This window comes from Salvelinus fontinalis, chromosome 23, assembly GCF_029448725.1.
Source record: "Salvelinus fontinalis isolate EN_2023a chromosome 23, ASM2944872v1, whole genome shotgun sequence".
Classification (NCBI taxonomy): domain Eukaryota; kingdom Metazoa; phylum Chordata; class Actinopteri; order Salmoniformes; family Salmonidae; genus Salvelinus; species Salvelinus fontinalis.
The window spans coordinates 4378998-4394274 of NC_074687.1; the positions used below are offsets into that span (position 1 = coordinate 4378998).

Consider the following 15277-nt stretch of genomic DNA (forward strand, 5'->3'; position numbering starts at 1 on the left):
CTGTTCGTTTGTTGAAAATGGCATGACTTTTTGTTTTCCTCATACAGATTTGTGGGGCGCATCAATATTTATAAGGAAAGTGAAGATCCCATAGCCAGGTAAGACCAACATTCCCATCTCTCATTCCTAAAATCTCTTTGTCTGTGTCAAACTTTTCATCCTTCATTTGTTCCTCCTCTTTTTTCAGACCCCTGGGAGCTGAGAACCTTCTCCTCAGAGGAGCCACCCTGAAGAACACAGAACACATTTATGGTAACACACATACACACACACACACACACATACACACTGTATTGTGTCTGTAGTGATGGTAACCTCTGGTTGTTGTCCCCACAGCTGTAGCCATCTACACGGGCATGGACACCAAGATGACGCTGAACTACCAGTCCAAATCCCAGAAACGCTCCGCTGTAGAAAAGTAAGATCAAATCAAAGTTTATTGGTCACATACAAAGATTTGCAGGTGTTATAGCAGGTGCAGCTAAATGTTTATGTTACTAGCTCCAAACAATGCAGTAGAATGTCTCATAAATACTATACAAATACACAAATAATCCTAAATCTATAAATGACAGAATGAGTCCAATTTAACAATCCAAGGGTAGATACAGTACATTAGAGTGAGCATGTGTCAGAATATAGAATTTAAGTATGTGCAGTGTGTAGACAAGATCATTTGGAAGGAAAGTGGTATGTACAGTAGTAGGTAGATCTATTCCAGTAGTAGGTAGATCTATTCCAGTAGTAGGTAGATCTATTCCCGTAGTAGGTAGATCTATTCCCGTAGTAGGTAGATCTATTCCTGTAGTAGGTAGATCTATTCCCGTAGTAGGTAGATCTATTCCAGTAGTAGGTTGATCTATTCCAGTAGTAGGTAGATCTATTCCCGTAGTTGGTAGATTTATTCCCGTAGTAGGTAGATCTATTCCCATAGTAGGTAGATCTATTCCAGTAGTAGGTAGATCTATTCCCGTAGTAGGTAGATCTATTCCCGTAGTATGTAGATCTATTCCCATAGTAGGTAGATCTATTCCAGTAGTAGGTAGATCTATTCCCGTAGTATGTAGATCTATTCCCGTAGTAGGTAGATCTATTCCCGTAGTAGGTAGATCTATTCCCGTAGTAGGTAGATCTATTCCCGTAGTAGGTAGATCTATTCCCGTAGTTGGTAGATCTATTCCCGTAGTAGGGAGATCTATTACAGATGTAGGGAGATCTATTACAGTAGTAGGGAGATCTATTACAGTAGTAGGGAGATCTATTCCCGTAGTAGGTAGATCTATTCCCGTAGTTGGTAGATCTATTCCCGTAGTAGGGAGATCTATTACAGATGTAGGGAGATCTATTACAGATGTAGGGAGATCTATTACAGTAGTAGGGAGATCTATTACAGTAGTAGGGAGATCTATTCCAGGAGTAGGGAGATCTATTCCAGGAGTAGGTAGATCTATTCCAGGAGTAGGTTTATCTATTAAAGTAATAGGTAGATGTATTCCACTAGTAGGTAGATCTATACCTCCCTCTCCACTGTGTCTGATTTGCTTTAGTTAGGGTAGAACTACATGTCTGATGAAGGATAGGAGGAGTTGGAATAGCAGAATGATAGTAGGAGTTGGAATAGCAGAATGATAGTAGGAGTTGGAATAGCAGAATGATAGTAGGAGTTGGAATAGCAGAATGATAGTAGGAGTTGGAATAGCAGAATGATAGTAGGAGTTGGAATAGCAGAATGATAGTAGGAGTTGGAATAGCAGAATGATAGTAGGAGTTGGAGTAGCAGAATGATAGTAGGAGTTGGAGTAGCAGAATGATAGTAGGAGTTGGAATAGCAGAATGATAGTAGGAGTTGGAATAGCAGAATGATAGTAGGATGTTTAATCACCAATCCAACCCACAGAGTACCTAAACATGCAAGAAATAGTGCATAAGGAGAAGGCACTAGTGTAGTGTAGTGTGATGTACTGTAGTGTACTGTATTGTACTGAATGGCTCCCCCACTATTGAATATATTAGACCAGCTGGCTCCTTTCTCAACCTGCTGCTCTTGCTGTTATTACATAATGGCTGCATCATTCTTTGATTTCATTCAGGCTGTGTGTGTGTGTGTGTGTGTGTGTGTGTGTGTGTGTGTGTGTGTGTGTGTGTGTGTGTGTGTGTGTGTGTGTGTGTGTGTGTGTGTGTGTGTGTGTGTGTGTGTGTGTGTGTGTGTGTGTGTGTGTAACTCTATTGACAATCCTTTTACATCCAGTTCTGCCGAATCAATCTGCATTTAGCTCATCTAAACTTCTTCTAACTCCCCCCTTCCCTCTCTTGCCCTCTCTCCCCTCCCTCTCTCTCCCCTCCCTCTCTCTCCCCTCCCTCTCTCTCCCCTCCCTCTCTCTCCCCTCCCTCTCTCTCCCCTCCCTCTCTCTCCCCTCCCTCTCTCTCCCCTCCCTCTCTCTCCCCTCCCTCTCTCTCCCCTCCCTCTCTCTCCCCTCCCTCTCTCTCGCCCTCCCTCTCTCTCCCCTCGCTCTCTCTCCCCTCCCTCTCTCTCTCCCCTCCCTCTCTCTCGCCCTCCCTCTCTCTCCCCTCCCTCTCTCTCCCCTCCCTCTCTCTCCCCTCCCTCTCTCTCCCCTCCCTCTCTCTCCCCTCGCTCTCTCTCCCCTCCCTCTCTCTCTCCCCTCCCTCTCTCTCGCCCTCCCTCTCTCTCCCCTCCATCTCTCTCTCCCCTCCATCTTTCTCTCCCCTCCATCTCTCTCTCCCCTCCATCTCTCTCTCCCCTCCATCTCTCTCTCTCCCCTCCATCTCTCTCTCTCCCCTCCATCTCTCTCTCTCCCCTCCATCTCTCTCTCTCCCCTCCATCTCTCTCTCTCCCCTCCATCTCTCTCTCTCCCCTACATCTCTCTCTCTCTCCCCTCCATCTCTCTCTCTCTCCCCTCCATCTCTCTCTCTCCCCTCCATCTCTCTCTCCCTCCCTCTTTCTCCTTCCAGGTCTATGAACGCATTCCTCATAGTGTATCTGTGTATCCTGATCAGTAAAGCGGTCATTAACACGGTTCTGAAGTACGCGTGGCAGTGGTTTGCTGACCACGACCAACCCTGGTACAACCACAGGACCGAGATCGACAGAGAACGCCACGTGGTTAGTCCCGCAAGCAACTACACTACCCACAATGCATGTTGGCACAGTAAAACGATTCATCAGGTGTCTCCCAGCTTAACATTCACTGATTCTGATTAAGGCTGTTGTTCTCTCTCTCTCTAAATCTCCTCGATCTTCCTCATCCTCTCCTCTCTCTCTTAGGTGATCAGGGCGTTCACAGACTTCCTGGCCTTCATGGTGTTGTTTAACTACATCATTCCAGTCTCCATGTATGTTACCGTGGAGATGCAGAAGTTCCTGGGGTCTTACTTCATCGCCTGGGACAAGGATATGTACGATGATGAGCTGGGGGAGGGGGCTCAGGTCAACACATCAGACCTCAATGAAGAGCTGGGACAGGTACACACATATATACATATACTAGACTCACTCGTGTGTGCGCGCGCACACACACACACACACACACACACACACACACATAGATATATATAGATATAGATATACTAGACTCACTCGTGTACACACACACACACACACACACACACGCAAACATATATATACAGTTGAAGTTGGAAGTTTACATACATCTTAGCCAAATACATTTAAACTCAGTTTTCACCATTCCTGACATTTTATCCTAGTACAAATTCCCTGTTTTAGGTCAGTTAGGATCACCACTTTATTTTAAGAATGTGAAATGTCAGAATAATAATAGAGAATTATTTATTTCAGCTTTTATTTCTTTCATCACATTCCCAGTGGGTCAGAAGTTTACATACACTCAATTAGTATTTGGTAGCATTGCCTTTAAATTGTTTAACTTGGGTGAAACGTTTCAGGTAGCCTTCCACAAGCTTCCCACAATAAGTTGGGTGAATTTTGGCCCATTCCTCCTGACAGAGCTGGTGTAACTGAGTCAAGTTTGTAGGCCTCCTTGCTCGCACACGCTTTTTTAGTTCTGCCCACACATTTTCTATAGGATTGAGGTCAGGGCTTTGTGATGGCCACTTCAATACCTTGACTTTGTTGTCCTTAGGCCATTTTGCCACAACTTTGGAAGTATGCTGGGGTCATTGTCCACTTGGAAGACCCATTTGCGACCAAGCTTTAACTTCCTGACTGATGTCTTGAGATGTTGCTTCAATATATCCACATAACTTTCCTCATGATGCCATTTATTTTGTGAAGTCCCCCAGTCCCTCCTGCAGCAAAGCTCTCTCCCCTCCATCTCTCTCTCTCCCCTCCATCTCTCTCTCCCCTCCATCTCTCTCTCTCCCCTCCATCTCTCTCTCCCCTCCATCTCTCTCTCTCCCCTACATCTCTCTCTCCCCTACATCTCTCTCTCCCCTACATCTCTCCCCACAACATGATGCTGCCACCCCCGTGCTTCACGGTTGGGATTGTGTTCTTCGATTGCAAGCTTCCCCCTTTTTCCTCTAAACATAACGATGGTCATTATGGCCAAACAGTTCTATTTTTGTTTCATCAGACCAGAGGACATGTCTCCAAAAAGTACAATACTTTTCCCCCATGTGCAGTTGCAAACCGTAGTCTGGCTTTTTTATGGCGGTTTTGGAGCAGTGGCTTCTTCCTTGCTGAGCGGCCTTTCAGGTTATGTCAATATAGGACTCGTTTTACTGTGGATATAGATATTTTTGTACCTGTTTCCTCCAGCATCTTCACAAGGTCATTTTGCTGTTGTTCTGGGATTGATTTGCACTTTTCGCACCAAAGTACGTTCATCTCTGGGAGACAGAACGCGTCTCCTTCCTGAGTGGTATGACGGGTGCGTGGTCCCATGGTGTTTGTACTTGCATACTATTGTTTGTACAGATGAACTTGGTACCTTCAGGCGTTTAGAAATTGCTCACAAGGAGGAACCAGACTTGTGGAGGTCTACAATTTATTTTTTGAGGTCTTGGCTGATTTCTTTTGATTTTCCCACGATGTCAATCAAAGAGACACTGAGTTTGAAGGTAGGCCTTGAAATACATCCACAGGTACACCTCCAACTGACTCAAATGATGTCAATTAGCCTATCAGAAGCTTCTAAAGCCATGGTGTCATTTTCTGGAATTTTCCAAGCTGTTTAAAGGCACAGTCAACTTAGTGAATGTAAACTTCTGACCCACTGGAATTGTGATACATTGAATTATAAGTGAAATAATCTGTCTGTAAACAATTGTTGTAAAAATTACTTGTGTCATTCACAAAGTAGATGTCCTACCCCACTTGCCAAAACTATAGTTTTTTAACAAGAAATTTGTGGAGTGGATGAAAAACGAGTTTTAATGACTCCAACCTGTATGTAAACTTCCGACTTCAACTGTGTATATATATATACATATATATATATATATATATACATACAGTGGGGAGAACAAGTATTTGAGACACTGCCGATTTTGCAGGTTTTCCTACTTACAAAGCATGTAGAGGTCTGTCATTTTTATCATAGGTACACTTCAACTGTGAGAGACGGAATCTAAAACAAAAATCCAGAAAATCACATTGTATGATTTTTAAGTAATTCATTTGCATTTTATTGCATGACATAAGTATTTGATACATCAGAAAAGCAGAACTTAATATTTGGTACAGAAACCTTTGTTTGCAATTACAGAGATCATATGTTTCCTGTAGTTCTTGACCAGGTTTGCACACAGTGCAGCAGGGATTTTGTCCCTCTCCTCCATACAGACCTTCTCCAGATCCTTCAGGTTTCGGTGCTGTCGCTGGGCAATACGGACTTTCAGCTCCCTCCAAAGATGTTCTATTGGGTTCAGGTCTGGAGACTGGCTAGGCCACTGGCTGTGTGTTTCGGGTCGTTGTCATGCTGGAAGACCCAGCCACGACCCATCTTCAATGCTCTTACTGAGGGAAGGAGGTTGTTAGCCAAGATCTCGCGATACATGGCCCCATCCATCCTCCCCTCAATACGGTGCAGTCGTCCTGTCCCCTTTGCAGAAAAGCATCCCCAAAGAATTATGTTTCCACCTCCATGCTTCACGGTTGGGATGGTGTTCTTGGGGTTGTACTCATCCTTCTTCTTCCTCCAAACACAGCGAGTGGAGTTTAGACCAAAAATCTCATCAGACCACATGACCTTCTCCCATTCCTCCTCTGGATCATCCAGATGGTCATTGGCAAACTTCAGACGGGCCTGGACATGCGCTGGCTTGAGCAGGGGGACCTTGCGTGCGCTGCAGGATTTTAATCCATGACGGCGTAGTGTGTTACTAATGGTTTTCTTTGAGACTGTGGTCCCAGCTCTCTTCAGGTCATTGACCAGGTCCTGCCGTGTAGTTCTGGGCTGATCCCTCACCTTCCTCATGATCATTGATGCCCCACGAGGTGAGATCTTGCATGGAGCCCCAAACCGAGGGTGATTGACCATCATCTTGAACTTCTTCCATTTTCTAATATTTGCGCCAACAGTTGTTGCCTTCTCACCAAGCTGCTTGCCTATTGTCCTGTAGCCCACCCTTGTGCAGGTCTACAATTTTATCCCTGATGTCCTTACACAGCTCTCTGGTCTTGGCCATTGTGGAGAGGTTTGAGTCTGTTTGATTGAGTGTGTGGACAGGTGTCTTTTATACAGGTAACGAGTTCAAACAGGTGCAGTTAAAACATGTAATGAGTGGAGAACAGGAGGGCTTCTTAAAGAAAAACTAACAGGTCTGTGAGAGCCGGAATTCTTACTGGTTGGTAGGTGATCAAATACTTATGTCATGCAATAAAATGCAAATGAATTACTTAAAAATCATACAATGTGATTTTCTGGATTTTTGTTTTAGATTCCGTCTCTCACAGTTGAAGTGTACCTATGATAAAAATGACAGACCTCTGCATGCTTTGTAAGTAGGAAAACCTGCAAAATCAGCAGTGTATCAAATACTTGTTCTCCCCACTGTATATATATATACTAGACTCACTCGTGTGCACACACACACACACATAGATATATATATAGATATAGATATACTAGACTCACTTGTGTGTACACACACACACACACACACACACACACACATACACACACACACACACACACACACACGTATAATGTGCATATACAGCACAGACACTTATAATCAGCTGTTACATGTATGCTGGACACACATTCCAAAAACTGACCTCAGATCAGCATCTACCTGGTCTGTACAGGTGGAGTATGTGTTTACTGATAAGACGGGGACGTTGACAGAGAACAACATGGAGTTTATAGAGTGCTGTGTGGACGGACACGTCTATATCCCCCACGCCATCTGTAATGGACAGATCCTCAGTGCTGCTTCCAGCATAGACATGATCGACTCCTCACCTGGAGGAGACCACAGGGTAAGACCGAGAGAGTCTGTCTGTCTGGCGTGTGTCTGTCTGTCTGGCGTGTGTCTGTCTGTCTGGCGGGTGTCTGTCTGTCTGGCGTGTGTCTGTCTGTCTGGCGTGTGTCTGTCTGTCTGTCTGTCTGTGTGTGTGTGTGTGTGTGTGTGTGTGTGTGTGTGTGTGTGTGTGTGTGTGTGTGTGTGTGTGTGTGTGTGTGTGTGTGTGTGTGTGTGTGTGTGTGTGTGTGTCTAACAGTGTATGAGGAGCTGTTCTTCCGGGCTCTGTGTGTGTGTGTGTGTGTGTGTGTGTGTGTGTGTGTGTGTGTGTGTGTGTGTGTGTGTGTGTGTGTGTGTGTGTGTGTGTGTGTGTGTGTGTGTGTGTGTGTGTGTGTGTGTGTGTGTGTGTGTGTGTGTGTGTGTGTCTAACAGTGTATGAGGAGCTGTTCTTCCGGGCTCTGTGTGTGTGTGTGTGTGTGTGTGTGTGTGTGTGTGTGTGTGTGTGTGTGTGTGTGTGTGTGTGTGTGTGTGTGTGTGTGTGTGTGTGTGTGTGTCTAACAGTGTATGTGTCTCAGGAGCATGAGGAGCTGTTCTTCCGGGCTCTGTGTCTGTGCCACACGGTGCAGGTGAAGGAGGAGGGGACAGTGGATAGCATCAAGAGAGGGATCCACCAGGGAAAACCCACCTCCTTCTACATATCATCTTCTCCTGATGAGGTGGCCCTGGTGGAGGGCGTGAAGAGGTAACACACACACTGAAGAACACACACACACTGAAGAACACACACACACTGAAGAACACACACGCGCGCACACTGAAGGACACACGCGTGCACACTGAAGGACACACACACACACACTGAATGACAAACACGCGCGCACACTGAAGGACACACACACACACACACACACACACACACACACACACACACACACACACACACACACACACACACACACACACACACACACACACACACACACTCAAGGCCACACACACACACACACACACACACTGAAGGACCCACACACACACACACACACACACACACGCACACTGAAACACACACACTGAAACACACACACTGAAACACACACACACACTGAAGGACACACACACACACACTGAAGAATGGACACACACTCTGAAGGACACACACACATACTGAAGAACACAGACACACGCACATACTAAGCAATACATGAACACTTGGTGATACACACACTTAGGGATAATACAGACAAGCACACAAATAGTCATGCCTTTTCTCTAACGTACTGAACACTCTCTCTCCCTCTCATCTCGCTCTCTGTCCCCCTCTCTCTCTCCCCCTGTCATCTCGCTATCTGTCCCCCTCTCTCTCTCTCTCCCTGTCATCTCGCTATCTGTCCCCCTCTCTCTCTCTCCCTCTCATCTCGCTCTCTGTCCCCCTCTCTCTCTCTCCCTGTCATCTCGCTCTCTGTCCCCTTCTCTCTCTCTCTCTCTCCCTGTCATCTCGCTCTCTGTCCCCCTCTCTCTCTCTCTCCCTGTCATCTTGCTCTCTGTCCCCCTCTCTCTCTCTCTCTCCCTGTCATTTTGCTCTCTGTCCCCCTCTCTCTCTCTCCCTGTCATCTCGTCCTCTGTCCCCCCCTCTCTCTCTCCCTGTCATCTCACTCTCTGTCCCCCTCTCTCTCTCTCCCTGTCATCTCGCTCTCTGTCCCCCTCTCTCTCTCTCCCTGTCATCTCGCTCTCTGTCCCCCTCTCTCTCTCTCCCTGTCATCTCGCTCTCTGTCCCCCTCTCTCTCTCTCCCTGTCATCTCGCTCTCTGTCCCCCTCTCTCTCTCTCTCCCTCTCATCTCGCTCTCTGTCCCCCTCTCTCTCTCTCCCTCTCATCTCGCTCTCTGTCCCCCTCTCTTTCTCTCTCTCCCTCTCATCTCGCTCGCTGTCCCCCCCTCTCTCTCTCTCTCTCTCTCTCTCTCTCTCTCTCTCTCTCTCTCTCTCTCTCTCTCTCTCCCTCTCATCTCGCTCTCTGTCCCCCTCTCTCTCTCTCCCTCTCATCTGGCTCTCTGTCCCTCTCTCTCAGGTTGGGGTACACATATCTAAGACTCAAAGACCGTCATATGGAGATTCTCAATAAGGAGGATGAGATTGAGAGGTGGGGCTCTGCTCACAACATATTTTAATTTGGCCTTTCATATTTCACAGCTTCCTGAGAAAGCATGGAGTTACCATAGAGTTACACATTCATATCCCAAGTTATTAATTCAATCTAATTAATAGAAGTTAAATCCATATTGCTGCCAATTGTCAAAACCTAGATACATTAGGTGGTGTGTTTAAAATGTTGCAATAAGACAACTTAACTGTAGTAAGACAACACTGCCAAGAGTGTGAAAGCCCTGTGAGAAGACACACAGAAGAGTGTGACAGCCCTGTGAGAAGACACATAGAAGAGTGTGACAGCCCTGTGAGAAGACACATAGAAGAGTGTGAAAGCCCTGTGAGAAGACACACAGAAGAGTGTGACAGCCCTGTGAGAAGACACACAGAAGAGTGTGACAGCCCTGTGAGAAGACACACAGAAGAGTGTGAAAGCCCTGTGAGAAGACACATAGAAGAGTGTGAAATCCCTGTGAGAAGACACACAGATATGTGAAAGCCCTGTGAGAAACCACACAGAAGAGTGTGACAGCCCCGTGAGAAGACACATAGAAGAGTGTGAAAGCCCTGTGAGAAGACATACAGAAGAGTGTGAAAGCCCTGTGAGAAGACACATAGAAGAGTGTGAAAGCCCTGTGAGAAGACACACACAAGTGTGAAAGCCCCGTGAGAAGACACACAGAAGAGTGTGAAAGCCCTGTGAGAAGACACATAGAAGAGTGTGAAAGCCCTGTGAGAAGACACACAGAAGAGTGTGAAAGCCCTGTGAGAAGACACACAGAAGAGTGTGAAAGCCCTGTGAGAAGACACACAGAAGAGTGTGAAAGCCCTGTGAGAAGACACACAGAAGAGTGTGGGAGCAGAAGCCCACACAGTAGATCGTGTGGGACAGTGGTTTTTATCAAGGGTATAAATAGCAGGTTTGGATCCCATAGGCACTGCTTGTATAACATCAGTATCTACATCCCCCTCTGCAGTGGGCTGTCTATAAAACAGCTGTTTAGAGAGAACGAAGGTGGAAGAAAGGGAGGGACAGAGAAGGATAATTCCTCTTTACAAAGGCCTGTTGTGTTTTTGCTTGTCTCTAGCCACTCGTGTTGCTGTGTATTTTGTCTGATCCTAAACGAGACGTCTACTCTGGTGTGTGTTCCAGGTTTGAGCTGCTTCACGTGCTGAACTTTGACTCTGTCAGGAGGAGAATGAGCGTCATTGTCAAGTCTAGTGCAGGTAACACACATACAAACACACACACATAGACATGATCTATCTCTACATGATCTTTCTGTCACTCACACTCTCTTAACTAACTCTATTGTCCCCAGGGGAGTACCTGTTGTTCTGTAAGGGGGCTGACTCCTCCATCTTCCCCAGGGTGGTGTCAGGGAAGGTGGGGCAGGTGAGGGCGCGGGTGGAGCAGAACGCTCTGGTAAGCCTACACATACACACAAACTCGCAGCATATCTTTTACTATCCTTTTGGGTACCTTAAATTGATTTCCATTCAAAATCATTCCTAGCCCTAACCTTACCCTTTACCCTAACCCTAACTGTAACCCTTAACCTTTTAGGCTTAACCACTAAACCTAAAATAGCCTTTGTCCTCGTGAGGACTTTTGGGTATTTCCTGTACGCACGAGGATAGTAATTATTTTTTATTTTTTTATTGTCACATACACCGGATAGGTGCAGTGAAATGTGTTGTTTTATAGGGTCAGGCATAGTAGTACAGCGACCATGGAGAAAATCGGGATTAAGTTCCTCGCTCAAGGGCACATCAACAGATGTTTACCTTGTCGGCTCGGGTATTCGAACACGCGCACACACGTTGTATATACAGTATTACCTCTGCCTTTATACCTACACCAATTCCCTAAACACACTCCTTAACCCAATACTCTTACTCCTTATATGCCTGTATCATAACTAAAACTCTAAATATATACAGTATGTTGGGAAAGTATTCAGACCAATAGACTTTTACCACAGTTTGTTACGTTACAGCCTTGTTCTAAAATTGATTAAATAAAAACATTTCCTCAGAAATCTACACACACAACCCCACAATGACAAAGCGAAAACAGGTTTTTACATAAGTATTCAGACCCTTTGCTATGAGATTCGAAATTGAGCTCAGGTGCATCCTGTTACCATTGATCATCCTTGAGATGTTTCTACAACTTGATTGGAGTCCAACCTGTGGTAAATTCAATTGATTGGACATGATTTGGAAAGGCACACACCTGTCTATATAAGGTCCCACAGTTAACAGTGCATGTCAGAGCAAACATCAAGCCATGAGGTTGAAGGAATTCTCCATAGAGCTCAGAGACAGGATTGTGTCGAGGCACAGATCTGGGGAAGGGTATGAAAACATTTCTGCAGCATTGAAGGTCCCAAAGAACACAGTGGCCTCCATCATTCTTAAATGTAAGAAGTTTGGAATCACCAAGAAACTGAGCAATCAGGGGAGAAGGGCCTTGGTCAGGGAGGTGACCAAGAACCTTAAGGTCACTCTGACAGAGCTCAAGAATTCCTCTGTGGAGATGGGAGAACCTTCCAGAAGGACAACCATTTATGCAGCACTCCAGCAATCAGGCCTTTATGGTAGAATGGCCAGACGGAAGCCACTCCTCAGTAAAAGGCACATGACAGCCCGCTTAGAGTTTGCCAAAAGACACTTAAAAGACTCTCAGACCATGAGAAACAAGATTCTCTGGTCTGATGAAACCAAGATTGAACTCTTTGGCCTGAATGCCAAGCGTTGCGCCTGGAGGAAACCTGGCACCATCCCTACGGTGAAGCATGGTGGTGGCAGCATTATGCTGTGGGCATGTTTTTCAGCAGCAGGGACAGGGAGACTTGTCAGGATTGAGGGAAAGATGAACGGAGCAAAGTACAAAGAGATCCTTGATGAAAACCTGCTCCAGAGCGCTCAGGACCTCGGAATGTGACCCTTCGCCCCAGTCTAACAGGACAACAACGCTAAGCACACAGCCAAGACAACGAAGGAGTGGCTTCAGGACACGTCTCTGAATGTCCTTGCGTGGCCTAGTCAGAGCCCAAACTTGAATCTGATTGAACATCTCTGGAGAGACCTGAAAATAGCTGTGCAGTGACTCTCCCCATCCAACCTGACAGAGCTTGAGAGGATCTGCAGAGAAGAATGGGAGAAACTTCCCAAATACAGGTGTGCCAAGCTTGTAGCGTCATACCCAAGAAGGCTAGAGGCTGAAATTGCTGCCAAAGGTGCTTTTAACAAAGTACTGAGTAAAAGGTCTGGATACTTATGCAAATGTAATATTTCATTATTTTTTTTATTAATACATTTGCAAAAATGTATAAAAAACAGTTTTTGCATTGTCATTATGGGGTATTGTGTGTAGATTGATGAGGAAAAATATATTTAACCAATTTTAGAATAAGGCTGTAACGTAACAAAATGTGGAAAAAGTCAAGGAGTCTGAATGCTTTCCGAATGTACTGTATATATTCAGTCACACAACCCTGACTCTTATACCTACTATAGTGATAGGGCCACAGTACAAAGAGAGAACCCTAACCATCTCACCTTTACCTCTGTCAGGAGGGCTTGCGGACCCTGTGTGTGGCATACAGAAGTCTCTCCCTAGCAGAGTACGAGGAGGCGTGTCATCAGCTGAGCGACGCCAAGCTAGCCCTGCAGGACAGGGAGCAGCGACTGGCGCAGGCTTATGACCTCATCGAGAGGGACTTCACCCTGCTGGGGGCCACGGCTGTGGAGGACAGGTAGGAGAGGGGGACACAGGAGGCAGTAAGAGAGAGCAAGTCACTTAAATATATACAGTTGAAGTGGGAAGTTTACATACACTTAGGTTGGTGTCATTAAAACTGTTTTTTCAACCACTCCACAAATTTCATGTTAACAAACTAAAGTTTTGGCAAGTCTGTTGTGTCATGCACAAAGTAGATGTCCTAAGTAATTTTTCCAACAATTGTTTACAGACAGATTATTTAACTTATAATTCACTGTACACAATTCCAGTGGGTCAGAAGTTTACATACACTAAGTTGACTGTGCCTTTAAACAGCTTGGAAAATTCCTGAAAATCATGTCATGGCTTTAGAAGCTTCTGATAGGCTAATTGACATCATTTGAGTCAATTGGAGGTGTACCTGTGGATGTATTTAAAGGCCTACCTTAATACTCAGTGCCTTTTTGCTTGACATCATGGGAAAATCAAAAGAAAGCCATGAACCCAGAAAAAAATTGCAGACCTCCAAAAATGTGGTTCCTTGGGAGCAATTTCCAAACGCCTGAAGGTACCACGTTCATCTGTACAAACAATAGTACGCAAGAATGAACACCATGGGACTCCGCAGCCGTTATACCACTCAGGAAGGAGACGCGTTCTGTCTCCTAGAGAAGAATGTACTTTGGTGCGAAAAGTGCAAATCAATCCCAGAACAACAGCAAAGGACCTGCTCCAAAACTGCTCCAAAACCTCCATAAAAATTCCCAGACTACGGTTTGCAACTGCACATGGGGACAAAGATTGTACTTTTTGGAGAAATTTCCTTTCGTCTGATGAAACAAATATAGAACTGTTTGGCCATGATGACCATCGTTATGTTTGGAGGAAAAAGGGGGAGGCTTGCAAGCTGACGAACACCATCCCAACCATGAAGCACGGGAGTGGCAGCATCATGTTGTGGGGGTGCTTTGCTGCAGGAGGGACTGAGGGACTTCACAAAATAGATGACATCATGAGGATGGAAAATTATGTTGATATATTGAAACAACATCTCAAGACGTCAGTCAGGAAGTTAAAGCTTGGTCGCAAATGGGTCTTCCAAATGGACAATAACCCCAAGCATACTTCCAAAGTTGTGGCAAATGGCTTAAGGACAACAAAGTCAAGGTATTGGAGTGGCCATCACAAAGCCCTGACCTCAATCCCATAGAACATTTGTGGGCAGAACTGCAAAAGCGTTTGTAAGTAAGGAGGCCTACAAACCTGACTCAGTTACACCAGCTCTATCATGAGCAATGGGCCAAAATTCACCCAACTTATTGTGGGAAGCTTGTGGAAGGCTACCTGAAACGTTTGACCCAAGTTAAACAATTTTAAAGGCAATGCTACCAAATACGAGTTGAGTGTATGCAAACTTCTGACCCACTGGGAATGTGATGAAAGAAATCAAAGCTGAAATAAATCATTCTCTCTACTATTATTCTGCCATTTCACATTCTTAAAATAAAGTGGTGATCCTAACTGACCTAAGACAGGGAATTTTTACTTGGATTAAATGTCAGGAATTGTGAAAAACTGAGTTTAAATGTATTTGGCTAAGGTGTAGGTAAACTTCCGACATCAACTGTATATACATTCTCCATGGACTTTACAGTGTCCCAAAACATTTTGGAATTAGTGCTACAGGATGCAAATCTCTTTTTGAAAAAGCTAGCCTTGGCTTTCCTAACTGACTGAGTACATTGGTTCCTGACTTCCCTGAAAGTTGCATATCGCGGGGGCTAATGTACTTGTCCTCTTGCTCAGTTGTGCACCGGGGCCTCTCACTCATCTTTCTTTTCTGGTTAGGGCCAGTTTGAGCTGTTCTGTGAAGAGAGTAGTACACAGCGTTGTACGAGATCTTAATTTTCTTGGCAATTTCTTGCATGGAATAGCCTCCATTTCTCAGAACTAGAATAGACTGATAAGTTTCACAAGAAAGTTATTTGTTTCTGGCCATTTTGA

At 45.2% G+C, this 15277-nt stretch overlaps 1 protein-coding gene across 6 annotated transcripts in view; it reads left to right on the forward strand.

Moving 5' to 3' along the window:
- The window catches only part of LOC129820741 (phospholipid-transporting ATPase IH-like), an 83601-nt gene that overhangs the window by 49190 nt on the left and 19134 nt on the right, over window positions 1-15277 (forward strand). For all 6 annotated transcript variants that reach the window (XR_008754233.1, XR_008754235.1, XR_008754236.1 and 3 more), the window contains exons 8-18: window positions 48-98; window positions 188-252; window positions 337-418; window positions 2971-3121; window positions 3284-3481; window positions 7250-7423; window positions 7980-8146; window positions 9467-9538; window positions 10697-10770; window positions 10866-10969; window positions 13126-13307. Coding sequence is in view for 1 of the 6 variants with exons in the window: in XM_055877659.1 (XP_055733634.1) it covers window positions 48-98; window positions 188-252; window positions 337-418; window positions 2971-3121; window positions 3284-3481; window positions 7250-7423; window positions 7980-8146; window positions 9467-9538; window positions 10697-10770; window positions 10866-10969; window positions 13126-13307 (1320 nt within the window). In the remaining 5 variants the exon portion in view is untranslated. The remainder of the gene's footprint in view (window positions 1-47; window positions 99-187; window positions 253-336; window positions 419-2970; window positions 3122-3283; window positions 3482-7249; window positions 7424-7979; window positions 8147-9466; window positions 9539-10696; window positions 10771-10865; window positions 10970-13125; window positions 13308-15277) is intronic.